This window comes from Fringilla coelebs (genome assembly GCF_963513975.1).
Source record: "Fringilla coelebs genome assembly, chromosome: 5".
In the NCBI taxonomy this organism is placed as follows: Eukaryota; Metazoa; Chordata; class Aves; order Passeriformes; family Fringillidae; genus Fringilla; species Fringilla coelebs.
In genome coordinates, this window is record NC_140033.1 from 12,155,067 (window position 1) to 12,172,837 (window position 17,771).

The window sequence follows — 17,771 nt, forward strand, 5'->3', positions numbered from 1 at the left end:
TTCATGGAGCACTGGCAAACTCAGATGTGAGGAAATGACCTTTTTCAGGTAGCAAGTGAATGGGACTTGAGGGAAGAACTGGAACTACAAGTGTATTTTATGGACTAAAGTGCTCTTCCAGGAGATACAGTAACACCAAATTCAAATGTAGCAGTTATCTGGGACATTATTAATATGCATACTGAAAGTACTGATCCATTCCTAGAGACAAAAGAACGTCAAGTGAATGAAAAACTGTCTAGGGTAACAGGACATACCTAGACAAGTGTCTCACTAATAAAATTTTAAGTATGTACATTCAGCTGTACTTGTCTGTGGAAAAAAAGTCTTCCTGAAGTGTTTGGGTTTACACCTGCGGTTTCATCACACAGATGTGGGTAAAAACACAGAGGAACCCTATTGTGGGAGACTGCTGAAAGAGCTTTATCCAAGAAAACAACATGTTCCATTCTGAGGCAATGAATATCAATTCAGAATATCAGGTAACAAATGATCTACAAAATTAATTTAAGTCATAATTATTTCAGAATGGTTGACTGTCCTACCTTGCTAAAGGAGAGGCCAGAAAAAGGCAGAGACAAAAGTAGCTGTTGTTAAAAAAAAGTAAAAGTATTTATAAACCCTTTATTTTTATAACAAATCATTGGCTTTTACTAAGCAAACCCATGTACCCAGCCCCAGGATATGCACAACAGGTCATTTATGGGGAGTACCTAGCAGGAACAGTTGTTTGGAGGAGGTGTAGCTATGTATTGTGTAGTTCTGAAATATACTTAATGGAAGGATCCTGCTCTGTGTTTGAGACTTTTTGCCCATTCATGTGAGGTCCCCATGGAGAACTGACTTCCTTCAGTCTTGAGTGATTTTTGAAGTAAAATTGGCATTTGTGATGAGGATGAGCTGTGTGGAGGGGTGCATTAATCTCAGAGCACACTCTGAGACCTGCTGGCTACAGGAGCTGTGAGAGAGCACACACAGGTGCCACAGATGCTGTGTGTGGGGTGGGGAGAACAGGCTTCATCTGCACGTCCCACTTGGGTCTGTTCTGCAAATGGGAGCCCGGGCCATGGAGCCCCTGCCTGGAATGGAACGCACTCCATGGCAGGCAGCTTCACCTTGTGGATTTGTTATGGCTGCTTGCAAAATTTATGAAGAGTATCTAAAGCCCTACCTCCAATTCAGGTAAACTTTATGACAAGCATTCAAGCACCTCAGCCAAGATGATTTTATCTGCACACACACACACCCTTACCTGTGGTAGGTATGGGACCAAGCATAAAATAACAGCCATAGTTCTTTCCCATCTGATGATTCTGGAAGAATAAAATTCCAAACTCCCTTGTTCAGAAGATGCCAGGACAGCCCCATGCTGCTCAAGAGAACAGAGCAGGTTTCCTCAGCTGGGCTGATGATGGTAATTGATTGTTATGACATAAAACAAAAGATGGAAGAATAAGAACTGGCTTCATTGGAACTTGGTGTATTATTAGCAAGATAGGCCATGAATGGTGACTCTGCCCCCTTAATAAACCCCTTCTCTTCCACAGATGTAACAATTATCAGAAAGTTTGGCATCTCTTATTAAATTGAATCACACACAGTCCTTACAAATCTCCTTGTAATTGTTGCCTCTAATTCAACAGAAAAAGATCAGCAATATCAGTTTTGTTTGTGGGTTTGGCTTTTTCTTTTTTTTTTTTTTTGTATAAGGTTTACAAACCTTGAAATAGATTATTTGGAAAGCTGAAGCAGATGCTTCTTGCTGGTGTCATACAGAAGTCACACACAGCCAGACAGAAGTGCTCAATTTTCCAAGTTCCTTGTCTTTACAGGGGAACTTGGACAAGAACATATCCCTTTTGAGTATTTTGTATCATATTTAACTGACCTGAACAGTGCTGAGATCTTTGTGCACACATCTCTACCTTATCAGAATTTCTCTCAGAAGGATCTGTGATACAAAATACACTACAGCCCACTGTGACCTCTCCAGAAACAGCTGCAGGAATTAAGTACATCTGTTCATAATTATGTTGTTCTCAAAGGTGCTGATCATCAGCTTGGAAGTGGAACCAATTTCCACCCATCTCCTCACACATTTTCCTAAATTTACCAACTGATCTTCAGTAACAGGACAAAACAAGTGAAAAGCAAATTTGCTGAAGGTGGCAGGGAAAAGGAGAGCTCCACGCTGAGATGGCTCACGCTGATTTGTGATAAAAAAGGCACAAGGATGTTGTCTCAGCTCCCTGCAGCAGCTGATGGGGGGCAAAGGAGAGAACCTGGCCTTCAGGAGCTTTGTTTCAAACTGCAATTCAAAAGTTTGTTGAAACCAAATGGAAGTATTTCTCTGTACTGATGATATATATTTGACATGGAGAGATACATCCCACATGATTTCTCTCTTTCCATCATTTATACAAGTTTGAACACTTCAGCATGCATTGCAGGTGAGTATCTGCTTTTGTCTGATAACAGAAAATCATTAACACACATGCGTGAAAGGTCATGAAACTGAAATTTTCGATTGCCAATTCTTACTGGTTTTCTTGATTTGTCACCATTTTAGAACAGTATCCAGTTTTGTGTTCTTTCTATACTTGAAAAATGCAGTTCTGTGACATGTGTATCCCCACCTATAACAAAGTTTAACTTGAATGCTCTGAGAACGTTCAGACACACACAAAATGCACTGCCAGGCACAAAGGGCAATAACAAAGCCTGAACTAGCACAGGACAGGGGTACACAACCATTTGAGAGATGTATTATCAGTATTATTTTCTGATACATCTCTATCACAGTACAGAAGCAAAATGTTTGCCTAACCTCATGAAAATTTTCACATTTCCACAGTGTAAAAAGTTGGGTGACACAAAGTGGAACTGAAAGTGGAAATTGAGACTCCCAGAAACTTAGAATTTTAACATCAGGTGTTCCCTATTTTAACATCAATATAATTTTGGGGAAAAAAAAAAAAAAAACAAAACATGACTTTTCAGTCATAAAGTCCTGAATAACTATATACTCAGAAATAAGTTGTTTGAATTTACTAGCATGGAAAACACAGCACTATCATGTAACACATTATGCTTTTTAATTAGGATTGCAGTAAAAACAACTATGCTGAGTTGTGAAAAGAACATTTGCACCTTTTCCCTGTAATTTCACTCTTCTTTAAGGTTTTGATGGAGTTAATCTCCCATAAGAGCCCTGCAGACCTGAATGGGCCTGGATATCAACTTACTGCTGAAAAGCATCAGGTTTTGAGAACTCAGGCAACTTAGGGAATCTCCGCAGCTGCACCTAGAGTACTGTTCAATATAAATTCTGCCTTTTCTTCTTGGACTTGTAATGAGGCAGATAAAGAATAGGAAAATCTGCTACTCGGTGATGCCATTCCCTCTGATCTGCCTTTTCTAACAAAACCAACATCCCAAGTAGGCAAATAAAAAAGTCTCTCTGCAGTGCAAAACAACAGCCTAAAAGCAAGAAACAGGAGAGCAATGAGAATGTGAGCTTAGTTCATCCACCTTAATTTTTCTCAGTGTTCCTTCTGAAGTTCATGAAAAAATCACCGCTTAAAGATGTTCTTTAGTCTAAAAATTCAAATTCTGTGATTAATTAAAACTCTCAATTGCTTCAGCTCACATTGGCAGGTACCTTGGTGTTACTCTTGCATTCTAAGAATAAAGATTTAGCAGCCTTGACTTATGTTACATAGTCTCCCCCACACAGGTCTAATTCTCAAGATTTTCATCTCCAGACACCAGGAACAGCTTTCTCTGCTAACTGCCCCACTTTGTCTCAACACAACCAGATGAAAAAGCTCCCATAAAAAGCACAGTCCTTAGAACACAGGCCTGAGCTGCACCCAACATGGCACCATCATTCCAGTGGACGGCAAATTCAATGATAAAACATAGTATCAAAATAGCTGTTGAAAAATCAAACTTGATAAAAATAGAAGTTTTAACTGCTGTTTTAATCAAGGTTTGTATCAGGTAACTGTACACCAAATATTAAAGGACTATTTAGGACTAACGCCCTCATCAGTAGGCTCATCTATCAGCATGACCAGAACAAGAGAAGATCAATGTTTAGCTGGCACTCAAGTACAGCACGGCTTCAAAGCAGAGATCATATCAGCATCAAAGCACAGAGAAAAACAGTGGTTAGAATATAATACACTAAATTTGCAATGTCAGTATCCCTGATGATTCTAACAGAAACAGCAACCTAAATATTGTGAAGTAAATCACTGCTTCTGAACAGAAGACAAAAAAATCTTGCATTTTTAAGAAAAATGAAATGAGTGACTGATGGGAATCAGTTCCCCAAATATTCCCACATATGCTGCAAATTTAGTGGGATCTGCACAAAATATCAGTAAGTTCTATACAATTTTAAAGTGCATTTCATCTGTTTAAGAAAGTAATAAAATATCAGCTGAACACAGTGACTCATAATCAAATCAAACATTCTTGACAGTCATTCACAGCAAAGCACAAAGCAGTGAAAACTTGTCTTTTCCATTTCCAGCTTGGATACATCCTGGTAAGGTACAGGTGTTGTGCAGCCTAAACACAAGGCTCTCTACATACCTGACCACTACAAGAAAATAAATTAAATTACACTTGAGAAGCTTGAGGAGTTCTTTGATCTCTTGATCAGAATCAGTACAGCTTTCAGCCTAGCAGGGTCACGTGGCAGTGTACTATCTCACAACAGTTCATTCTGCCAACAGACAAGGAAAAATCATGGATTTATTTTGGTCAATTCAGCATCTTATTCACATGCAGATATTAGAAAACAGTCATTTTGATAAACGAATACCAGTCTTGTGTTTCTTGGAAGACTTACTCAATTTTCCAAATCTGTAATGTTCGGATCGCTTTCACAGCATTCTACTATTTCAGATTTCCATTTCCTACATCTTTTGCAGTTCCAACTTATTTACTGTGCACATTATATCCACTTAAAAATCAACTTTATTTATCACCAAGGATTCTTTCACAGATGAAGAATTAAATCATCACCCTCTAAAATAATACTTTATTTCTAATACTAGATAGAGTTAATATTTCAGTTAAAGTAGTATTGAAATATTCACTATAGTAACAAGGAAGGGAAAATCTGCATGCCAGCAGTACCTGTAATGAAAATTCTTTCAGAGTCAATTTTCAGGCATTTGGAGGGCTGGAGGTGACACAACACTGAGTAACACTTGAATGTAACACATGAAGTCAGTTGCCAGTAAAATGCAAAAGATCCATTAATATTAAAAGAAAAAAAAAAGTAGTTACCCCCCCCTGAAAGCTTTTTTAGCAACTGTAACAATGCAATTCTTTGCTACCCAAAAATATGTACCAGGATCTATGAAAACATCTAATTTGCTGTACATCATGTTATTTATTAACTGGAACACCACTGCACGTGCAGGCAGATAGGAACAGCACCAATGGCCTCGGGCAGCTCTCTCCAATCTGCACAAGAACAAGGGCCAAGAGAGACAACTAAAACACTGGAGATTTCAGCCAAAATAACAAAGATTTATATATGACCAAAATCCAGAGAAGGGGGAAAAGCAATCAGCAAGGACTAATTTCAGTACAGCTGACCACATGAAAGATTTATTGCTGAAGCAAAAGTCTGAAGATGAAATTGTATGCAGCAGGAATAAAGGCTATAGCACAGGACTGAAGCAAGGCCTTTGTCAGATTAATGAACAATTTGGGAGGTGACATTCTCAGAAAAAGTACTCCCCTCTCAAAGTACAACTTCATTAAAATGAACATATCACAGGGAGAGGACATTTATCTTAAATCTTCTTAAAAAAGCAAGTAAAAAGTAAACAGTAATGCAGCCAGACAGCCCAGACTGCAGACATCTGTAAATGCAAAGGGAGGTCTGGTAGCCATTGAAAATCCCAATATGGTTCAAATTCTGTCTGCAAGGAATTCTGCCTAAAGTGAGAACCTAGTCTGTCTCAAAAAACCAAAAGAATACATAAAAACTGCAAAAAAGCTGCCACTTTAAAACATCTCTTAAAGTTCTGAAAGCGGTAAGAACAAAATGGGTTGAATATGTGGGCACTTCAGAAGCAAAATCTCAGGACTGAAATACCTGAGCAGAACTTCAAGACCACTGAGCAGGTCTCCAAAAGGAAACAAAGTTCTACTCCTAAGTGTAAAGTTGTATTTGCTCATCATTTTCAAAGATTTATTATTTCTGTCTGGACAGGGTCCATGCTGCAGAAAGTTGGCAGCTGTCCTGGGGGATGTGTGTTCACACTTCACTAAAATCTGACAGGTTACCAAAAATGACTTGAACCCAAATGTATGGTCAGTGTATGCATGACCAGCACACTGCTAAGATTTGTTATTCTGAGTCAACTAAATAGTTTTGGGAGTTTATTTTGTGTGGTTTTTGTTTTAAAAAGCAGTATCTGTCAAGGCTGGTTTGGCTAAAGCTGGAGCCCTCATCTATCCCACCTGCAGAGCTGTGTGCTTGGTGCAAGCTGCAGCTCTGCTCTCTTGCTGTTCTCCCATGGGCAGCACAGAGACCAGGAATGGCCAAGTAACTGTGTATGGATGTTCATGAAGCCAGAGATTACAGATGGAAGCATTATTTCCAGAAAATCCAGAAAACAATAAAGGGAGCTGAGATCACCCTCCTGCTATAAGGAAGGCTCAAATTCTTACATGAACAAATGAATTTCTTCAGATCAGAATCTGCTAGAGCAATAAAATACCATATCACACATGAATCATTTGCTCACAGCAAAGGGGAAAGAAAGATCCCTGAGGCTGGAAAACTGGTAGTAATCTCTTAGCCAGCATTAAAGAAAACAGTAGTAAGACTTAAGGACATATTAGCCACATCCAAGAGACTCACATTTCTATTGCTTCTCTAATACATATTTATGGCTATGTAGGAGTAATGTTTAGCAATTCAAATATTCATTTAATTAATAATTTCTTGACAGACATATTTTGGATTAAACCAATCAGGGCACTCATCTAATAAAGAGCTGATTTTAGTGCCACCTGTGAGTATGCAGTAATATTTTAAATTTTAACAATATATAAGGAAAAAAGCATTTACAACAGAAGGACCTCAGGTAGTTGAGCTGGACATTGCCTGAAAATCACATTTTTCTATTGCTACAAATGAAGCCAAAGTGACCACTAATTGCATCAAAGTTTACACACTGGGTACTTAAGGATGTACAACTTTCAAAAATGTCATACAGAAAATTCCTAACAAAAATCAGAGATACAGAGGGCTTTGGAAATAATAGGACTTGGATGTGAAGTTTTCCATATTTAGCTGAAGGACTGGCTGTAGGGCAGTTCACTGCTGTGTGCAGCTTTCCAAGAGACACGTTATCATTTGGCTGTGTTTGAGCTACACAGGAGTACAATACACAGAGAATAAACAGGTTAAATGACAGAGTTACCAGATCAGATGCTAGCTAGCCTTGAAATTATTTTCCCTCAGAACACAACCTAAAAGAATCCAAGTGTTCCAGAGACGGGGAAAGAGAACAGTTAACTTGGACACCGCTTTTATTTTCTTAATGAAACACCTCTTGCTTCCAAACTGTGACTCATGGGGAACCTTCCCACTAAACATATTGGCAACACAGCCTCTTTATTGCCTGGCACTATCAGCACAGGGAGCAACTCAAATCCAGGTATGTCTCTGTAAATTACAGGTCACTGCCAAAGTTGAGGCCTTTTTAACTTGGTAAGTAATGACTTAAATATTCCTTTAATTGCAGTCAGATAACAGATTTGAGTGACTGGTTGCTTTTTTGGCTTGTTTTGTGGGTTTGTTGGTTTTTTGGTTGGTTTGGGTTTTTTTATGTTAAGTGGAACTGTCTGAACTGTGCCCTGAGCTGGGCCAAGAGGCAAAGCCCAGGAGAGAGTTTGCTCCCTTGCACCAGCTCATGCAGAGAGATGCAGGCAGGTACTGGTAGCACTCCAGGAGCCCACTGCGTGTCCAACTGCCCTCCAAACAGACAGTTTGACTCCCTGTTCCACATGAATATCTGACAGCAGGAGTTTGGGGAGTGCCTGAAACAAGCACCCATAAGGAATCATGTGAAGGGAGGACTGATTCTGCCTTCTGACTAATCTGCATTTACAAAGATGCCTCAGCTCTACCTCAGTTTGCTACAGCTCCTCACCCTCAAGGCGTAAGGACATCCTATGCATTAGTGGCAGGTAGAAACATAACCACTAAGAGAGGCAGTTGAACTGAATTATTTTTTGCAGACCCAAAAATAAAACCAATCTGTTATTATGAACCTTTATTAAGCGGCTCACATTTCAGTATAAATCACACTAAAAAGATTCTTAAAAAAGATATTTACACTACAGTGCTGACACATTTAAAATGAAAAAATTGGTATAAATAAGCTCTATGGAAAAGCCTGGAATTGTCAAAAAGAATTCTGGCTCATCTTACAAAAAATATATATGTTAAATGTCAGCTCTACTCTAAAACCTACAACTCAAAATTATTTAAAGACTTCTTTATGTTAAACCTGCAGTGTTTACAGTGCATCTGGCCCTAAGTGCTTTGATACTTCACAGTTATGGACAGGCACTGAGGAATGTTACAAAGCTACATAACTATTTTCTGTAACAGATGCGAAGACAAGTCACAAACTTGCCTCACAATTTATGATCTTTACATTATTACATCATTAAGTTTAAAAAGGAATTTAAAACCGTATATACAAATTTAGCACAAAAAATCATCCTCTCTTTGTCCATGCAATTTTGGATATGATGAGCTAGGTTGTCTTGTATCATCTGGATGTACGTGACCTGCAGAGCACAACTTGCCTTGTAAGTCCTTGTTGCCTGTTTCAAATTTAGAATCCATTTCCTTCTTTAGTGATGTCAACTCGGCGTGACCCATCCTAGCCTGATCATTCTGTCCCCTGACGTCATTGGGTGTCACTGTCTTTTCAGCAACATCAACATTCATGGGTTCTTCTTTTACTCGCAGAGATGCAAGAGGTTCATGTTTAAGTGGCACAAACTCCTGCTGCGGGTACTTGGTCTGCAGAGCATCTGGAAATTTGGTGTCTTCGGAGATATCTTTGCTCACGGTACAAACTCTGTCAGTCTGAAGTCCAACAACCGAAGACTCGGGGTCTGCAGAGGTCCCTGCTTCAACAGTATTTGTGTTTTGAGAGAGTTCTTCCTCTGAATGATAGAGCTTGAGCCGGATGTGCCAAGCCAAACTACACACAGCTGAAACTGTTTTGAACTGGTGCACAACATTCCTCGGGATGAAATAAATGTCATTATCGAATAACTGGATTCTGGCATAGCGAATGCCTTCCCTTCGCAGCTGATTAAGTTTTGCATCGTCAACCCACTGGACACACTGTAGGGAAAAGGTGGGCAAAGGTGAAAACGCTGACTTAGTACTCAGAGGACACTGACCATCAGTTCTTAGTGTGCTTACCTGTGAGAGTGGAGGCTCATGCAAATCTAACTGCATTCGTTGAACTACCTCCAAGAAGTCCTCGGCATGAAAACAAATTACATCTTTGGTTATACGAGGCTGCTCAGACCTACAGAAGAGTAAGAAGCGCACAGTCAGAGGCTGAAGCTACCATGCTGCAGAAAATAACAAAAAGTCTGCAAGCAATGATAAAGCAAATTTTTTAGCTTAAAAAAGACGCAACAACTCTACCATAATGAACAATAAGAAAAAAAAGTTGATCAGATCAGTTAATTCTAAAACACAACCTCATTAAACTGGTTAAACAAATTAGCTACAATTTCTTTGTAAGTGGAAGTAAAGGCAGCAATAAAAGGCCAACAAAACATACTCATTTCCATTTCTATTTTTAACTGGCTTCTTGGTTGCCTAGATGCTGAAGGACAGCTGTCCCACATACGCTGGGCTTACTCTGTCAGCACTCCAACACCGTGCACCCATCAGGTACCTGAGCATGCAGCAGTCTGACTGGGAGCACTGTGGCAACCACTGCTCAGCATCTCAGCCTCCAACACCTTGCCCAGAGCTAGGAGTAAAAGCTGAACCAACATTAAGCTGCCACAATGCCAGTAATCAGCTAATACTGGCATCCTCCACAAAACATCCCTTAAAAATACATCCCTATTTAAGTTCATTAGAGAGAGCTACACTAGAGAGAGCTACACAAAGCAAAGTCTGAATAAGACTTTGTCTCCATATTCAAATTGTTAGGAAAAACATCTCTAGTTCCAAAGCATCTCTCCCAAAGAAATACACACCATAAGTACAGCTCCTCTGGAGACATCATCTAGAATCCGCTCACAAAAGGCAAAAGCATCTACAATCCTTATAACTTCCTGATCTAAAGGCCAAACTCTGTTCCTCACTGAAAACATGTTAAAAAAAAAAAAACCCAAGGTTCCACATACTTGCTTTTGAGGGATGTTTGCAATTTAGAAGGATTTTTAAAATTTAAATGTGATTATATGAAGATTTCATTTACAAGGATAAAGCTCACCTTGGAGCAGCTTTTCAAGGACAGTTTCTCAGCCAGAAAGAACCTGGTTGGAGATTCTGTCCTTCCCCCTGTGTAGCCCCCCAGGCTGACAGGAATGCAGCAGGGAATAAGCAGCTCCACAGTGGGCACAGGCTGCACGTCCATGCACTGCCCACGGGGATCAGGGAACAGAACCCACTGCTGCCCTCCTGCCTGTCCCTCCTGCAGGGCTGGGCTGGTGCCTGCCACCCCTCAGGTACATCCCTCATCCTGCCTCCACCCCTCCAAAAACAGGCTACAAGTCAGACACAGGGGGCCTGAGGAGCAGCTGATGCAGCAGAGCTGAAACATTTCAGAATCCAATAGATGCTCAAGAGCCCTTTTTTAAAAGCAAGATGAGCACCTATTTTTATATAAAGATAGATATGTGTCCTGTTATTACTGTTCTAGGAAGCAGGCAATGATGTACAGTTCATTCAGGCTTTTTAAACATAGGAGACATGTTTATTTTATTTAGGTCATGGCCTCAATAAAGCAAAAAAATAACCAGTCTGAGGCTATTTTCAGGAGAAAAAAAAATACCAGATCAACTACTGAAAGTATGCTAGGGAGACTTTTCAGACCATGTATTTTACTTATTAAAGATTAAAATGTGTCTCTGTATTTTGATCCATATACTCCCGATTTAAACACTGAAAGCAAAAAGCTTCAGAAACACTTCTAACCAGTGGGGTTAAAACATTAACTACAATCATCTACCTTTTATAATTTATTTATTTTTGAAATATGAATTTGTATTTGGAGTCCCCAATATTTGTAAATGAAGACTTAAAATCAATTGAAAGACTATTTTGCACACTTAGAGAACTTCAATCCAAACTGAAGTGTTCTCCCAGCAGTGTCTATTCTGCTTTATGCACTGTCATTCCTACTCTCAAGTCCATATGCATCCGTCCAAGAGGGTGATGGATCACCAGCTCTGTACTGCAATTTTGTCACAGAACACAACATTCCTTTTGCAAACAACTGAGAAAAAATACTAGCAAATTTTAAATTCTGCATTTGCAGATTTTATCTTTAACACAATTTCGACATAATATTTTGCAAAAGCTTTATTTTAGGTATCATGTATCTACCCCCAAGCAGAACTATAGCACAGAAGTTCAGTTAATATCCAAAAAGACATTAAATGAAAACAAAAAATAAGATAACTTCAGAAAAATGCATTTAAGCCTCTACTAGAGAACTGTTAGAACTGGTTTTGGCAGTATTTTTTCCCCTTAACCTCATTCTTCAAAAGGATTGGATTCCTTTTGCTGTGACTTTTCAAAACAGATTCAAAACTAGAGGTTTCACCATTAATATTTCTCGCCTAATGCATAAACACTGGCAATATGTACAAAATTCCTATGATCATACAGAGAAGCACAACTTCAGTCTCTAGAACACAAACCTGAGAGCTGAAGCACAGGTTTCATTTTGCCAACAACAATGCCAAGAAGTGCCTTTTGCTGTCCCTGTAAAAACCCACCCAAATTTCCCACATAAAAATCTTCTCAATTTCCATAATTAAAATTTCACTGGCACTTCTTAAGTTCTAAGGCTCACTTGGTAACACCTATGAAAATGGAATTAAGCAATCAGCATGATCACACCTGTATTTATCAGGTTACAGTTCAATCCTTAAAATGTTTGCTAGCAATAGTCAGAGTTCTTCTGTAAATTGTAAATACTCAAAAATTGAGTAATTTTACAAAATACCTCAAATCAAGATCCTGTCACCCTTGGGAAAGGACAAATATTTTTTTTCTTCTTCAAAATACAATGTTTAGTTTCAATGTCTGTCTTCTAACACCATAACCTGTTTTTTGCTTTTCAACAGTTCTGTTCCTGTCTGTTCTTAAAGAAAACATTTATCCCACCTAGCATTAACATTCATCCCTATCAACTAGGAAATAAATCCTCCTTTATTTAAATCTACAGCAACTTATAAAGCTTTTTTTTTGCCCACTCAATCCATTTTTATGGATTTTGTTCAGGCAGCCCAGGAATTGTTTTGTTTTCTCCTCAGAGAAAGCATTATTTTTACATACATTATCTCATCACTAGAACACATGCCTTAATCACACCAAAATATCTTCAACTTTTCAGATTTGTTCTACTACTCAAACAGATTAAGAAAAAGAACAAAACAAAAATAAAAACTAGATTTTTCAAAACTTTCATTCATGTTGTTTCCTTTAAAATAAATCCACCCACAGATTGCAAATTATGGCAAAACTAATACCTGAAATAATTTTAATGTGCTACATTAATCCATGATGCTTCATTTTCATAAGCCCTGATTAGTTCTCATCATGTAAGTAAAAGTGGCTTTTCAAAATTACACAAAAGTGGAAAGGGAAAGCAGGAATTATAATTTAGGCCAAATTAAGCCTGAAATACATAACTTTTATTGTGTTACTTGTGTTGTATACTTTATTCCTCTCCGTACATCAGTCACAATTTTTTTATTCTGAATTAAAAGATAGGTTCAGTCTTTACACTGAAATGAAATGCTAATATTTCTTTTTTATTCCTCAAACTGAAGGACTTTCAAGTATGCTATAAAGCTATGAGAATGGGAAGTTCCCAGACACATAAATTACTATCAATTTAACTTCTTAATCTCTACAAACATCCAAGTTGAGGGAGTGGGGTTTTGTTTGGTTTCTTTACTTCCTTTGCAAGTCCTTCTCTCAAATGTGCAAAGTGTAATTTAAAATACTCAGATCTGCACAGTTATCTCAGCTCTTGCCCTGCTACCACTGCTCAGTCTTAATTCACCACAGCACAGTCAGAGCAAGCAGGAAGTTGAAGGCTCCCACTATCATCAACCTGAAGAGGAAGGAAACTGAAAACCTCAGAGCCCAAGAGACAAATACATTATCATCTGAACAATCCAGTTCTTCCCCAATGACAATTATTCTACTTTCTATCTCAATGAACTCGTGCACTGTAACACAAATCCACATCATTTTATCCACAGGGAATTCACTCTTCTCATTTCTAGACAGACACAAAGAGAAGAAGGTATTTATAGATTTTGCATATGTAAAGGTAACCTCCAAAACTAAGGTCATTCTTCACGGTCTGAAGATGTTGAAAAACACCTCTTTGATCTGGACCAGGAATCCCATATGGTTATGGGCTTTTAATTTAGTTAACATGCAAACAGGCTTCAAATGAGGCACATTTCACTTTCTGTATCTCACACAGGAATTCTAAGGACAGACACCAAAAAATATCACCCAACTTCCAACAGGGTTCTTCCTAGGTGAGCTTCTGTAAGTAAATCAAGGTTGTAACAACCATGACTTGGGAAGCAGAAGAATTCTGCTCATCTCCAGACAACACAAAATTGCCAGAAGGTCTCTCCATGTGCACCTCTGCTGCAGTAGCAGCTCAGTCTCTATGCACCACTTGGAGAAAAATGAAGTGTGAGGTGTTATTACATCTAACATGACCTCAGTAACAGCAACTCAATTACAGCAATTGAACTGTCACTGCCAGGTACCTTTCTGGTTTCAACCACATAGCAAAGCCACGTGCAATAAAGAGAGCAGACAAACATCTAATGCTCAGCCACCTATGAAGTCTTCATTGAATCTTTAATCCTAGATTAACCTATTCCACACTCCCTTCCAATTATAAATGGCAATTCAGGCAAACATTTGTCAGACACCTAGGTGAAGCCAATCAACACCTACCACTCCCCACAGTGCACAGCCTTCAACACTCCCACAGCAGCTGTGGTCTGTCGCTCAAAGCCTTGTCCTATGTGATCCGCATGGGCTCGGGTCCGGTCTTCAAAGAGCATTTCACGGGGTTCACTGGTTCGAGGTAGGTACTGCAAGTTTTTTATTTCATTGGTAGTTCTGCATAAGAGAAACAGTAACAGTGATATAGAAACGTCTCTGAATTATCTAATTCCCATCATAGCCAACAGGACTGCTCATCTACACAAAAAAAAAAACCTCTTTTCTTTTCCTTATCTTAAATGGGTTTTTGTAATTTAGTTTGTGTCCATTTTCTCTGTTCATGTCACTGGGCACTATTGAAATAAGTCCTTTTTACAACTTTCTGTGAAGTACTTAAACACATTGATATGATCCCACTGAGCATTCTTTTCTCAGTTTCGTCCCTACTCTTTAGCTGGTCCTTATACCCAATGCCACAGCAAAGCTTAAAGATTTCATTTAATGTTGGAGTTGTTACCTTCGAGGTGAGAGAAAAGTCTTTGTCCCCAGAGGTCAAAGTCATCTACTCACATGTAACAACAGGGGTATCAGTTGCAGTCTCATGGCATATATCAGTAATTGCATGTGTGTACACATTTTCTTTAAGTTTTTACCTTAAATTTCTACCAAAGCTCCAAAAAGGACTTACTTGGCCAGACAGTAAAAATGAAAACAAAAAATTCCAGATTCTTACATAACAAAACAACAAGAAAGTGGACTTGGAAATGAAGATTTACAGTAATTTATATTAACATATAATATCAAACAGTAAAAGGTTTGGGATAAAATGGATTTGTAAAGAAAACACTACTAACCAGACATTTACCAAGTAAAATAATTCAACTTACCTCTTCCTTTTGAAAGGTGACTTTGGCATGTCAGCCACAGGGATCATCTGTTCTCCTGGACGTACCCACATAATGGGACCATCATCACTGTCTTTACGACTCTCTAATTTTAAACTAGAAAGTGTTCCCCATGGAAGTGTACACTAATGGAAAATACAAGCCACAATTTTCAAGTGAGTTACTTAAAAAAACTTGTTAAAAGCAACCTTTATCTCTCATGATGAAAGCATTTATTGGAACACTCAATTATCTAAACACGTATCACGTACTCTCACTTTATTATTATAACAGCACTACAAAGCATATTGTACCCCTTCTCCCAGCCCATTCCCTTCTGTTCTTACTTTTAAGAAGGGTGATTCTTCCAACATATCAAGGAATTCAGGGAAGTAATCCCCCACTTCCTCATCAACTGCTCCAACCAGGCTGATCTGTCTCATTGGGCCAGCTCTATACGTACCATGAGAGTATGTTCTTTTTACCTACAAGTAGAATATGACAACAGAAGTTATACCAAATCCTCTACTGTGCAAAATCCACATTCAATGAGCACCTGTAAACTCCAGGCTTATGCTTTCTGAGATAAAAAGAAAGACTTATTTTAGTCCTTCAGTCTCCAGTGTATTTAAGATTATTATGAAGTCAATTACTACGAACTCAAAGACAGAAGATCTTATTAAACATGCACGACAATTTGTATTTCATTTTAACACCTGAAGGTAAACTGGAGTAACCATTTATTGCCTTTCAAGAAGACAACATTCCAAACCAGTAACTCTAAAAAGTTATCAATGCTAGGCTCAGTAACCAGTCAATAAGGATTCTTACCTGGATTACTCAAGTCTAGCTGAATTTCTACCTTTTCTCTTGCAACAGGGAGAACTCTGAGTTACAAGCAATTTAACTGTAAACATTTCCTCTGCTGCTTATCCTCTCCAGTACTGCCACTTTGTGAGCACATTAACTAGAGCAAATTAGTGAACACAAGGCCCATAAAGAGTTTGTACAAAAAGTGAAACAATGATCATCACTCCTTCATTTTTGCTGTGCTCCCTTCAGACTTTAACAGCTGCAGCATTCACCTCTCATGAGAAATCTTCTACCGTGAAATTTGAACAGGAAGTTTTTTTTTTTCAATCTGATCTGTTGTGTTAGATCACCAAAATATTCAGGCATGAGATTGATGAGGAGCATGTCCACTTTAGGCTTCTGATTTCCTATTTAATAGGCTGAAAGATGCTGGCATTATGAGATGAAATATGAAGAGATCAGAATGGAGGAAAAAGCAGATGGATTACTGCACACACCAAGTAAGGCTCCTGTATGACACCTCTAGACATTCTGCATCCAAAGCAAGAAAAGTTAAAAATTGCAAGGAAAGCAGTTAATGAAATACTTCTTAGCTATGGTCCTCACCCAAACAGACCATTAACATTCCTAGCAGTTATGGCAGTGCAGAGGAGCATTAACGGCAGGTCCTGAAAATAAAACATGGAACAACACTGTGCCCTTCTGAGAAACTCAACTAATGTAACCAGATCTTTCCAGAAATGCAGAACCAAACACTGTTCCCAGTCATCTGTTTCCTCCCAGCAAACAGATTCATGGCTAAAAGTAGGATTTTACAAAATGTCTTAGCTTGCTACAGCAAGCCATCACAGTCACATTGAAAAGTACAGTCCAGTAATATTCCCCCATTCCTCAAATCCTTAGTCATACATTCCTTCAGGGTTTTTTGTTGTTTTCTTTTCTTTTTTTGCAGAGACAGCTAGTGATTTTGTGATAAAATATCACAAAACATTCATTTCTGCTGAATTTGCATCAGCTCAGTCCTCAGCTGCATCTTCATTGGCAAAAAGCATCAGGAGCTTGTACAACTACAGCAATGAGCAAGGAAGAACCCTAAAACCACTTTCTGAAGCTACAGACACCCACAAATCTGTGACACTTTATTAAAATTCCTAACATGCAAAAGGATGTTTCTTCCACTAACATAGGTAGCTTACTATTCCACCACTCCAGTCCAAGATATCGGGATGCTGTTTCCATCTACATCCCTGATTGAAGACAGCCATTTTTCTGCCTTTTTCCATGCTTCTTTATGATACCTACTACCACTCTCCCAAGTGATAAGAGCAGAGAAAGTGGCCTGAAGTTGTGTCAAGGGAGGTTTAGATTAGATATTAAAAACATTTCTTCACCAGAAAAGTTCTCAAGCACTGAAATAAGGTCCCCAGGGAAATATCAAATCACCATCCTTGTAGGCATTTCAAAGATGCATAGATACGGAATTTAAGGACAGGATTTAGTGATGGATTTGGCAAGACTGGGTTAACAGAGGGACTCTTAAAAAGGTCTTAGAGGTCTTTTTCATCCTAAATCATTTTATGATTCATATAGAATATGATAAACTGGTTGTGAAACTACTCCAAGTGAAAACTCTAAAAATTCCCCTAAAAGTACTAAGTTAAAGCTTGGAAAAGCTGTGAAGCTTCCAGCTGGATCAACCCACCCATTTGGCTTATATACCACTAGGTGCTGGTAAAGAAACCTAAAGTCAGCAAGTATTTAGCTGCATAACACTTGTGTTAAGAAGGATCAATTAAGAAACTTTTCATTTGTTCCCAAAAAAACTCATGCCA

The 17,771-nt window shown here is 38.6% G+C and overlaps 1 protein-coding gene across 1 annotated transcript in view; it reads right to left on the reverse strand.

Moving 5' to 3' along the window:
• Positions 1-4,107: 4,107 nt before the first annotated feature.
• Positions 4,108-17,771, reverse strand: part of RSBN1L (round spermatid basic protein 1 like) — a gene marked incomplete at its 5' end in the record, with an annotated part of 44,334 nt that continues 30,670 nt past the window's right edge. Inside the window, 5 exons of the mRNA XM_084206988.1 lie at positions 4,108-9,406; positions 9,488-9,596; positions 14,252-14,419; positions 15,130-15,272; positions 15,474-15,611. Of these exons, the coding sequence (XP_084063114.1) occupies positions 8,753-9,406; positions 9,488-9,596; positions 14,252-14,419; positions 15,130-15,272; positions 15,474-15,611 (1,212 nt within the window). The 3' untranslated portion in view covers positions 4,108-8,752. The remainder of the gene's footprint in view (positions 9,407-9,487; positions 9,597-14,251; positions 14,420-15,129; positions 15,273-15,473; positions 15,612-17,771) is intronic.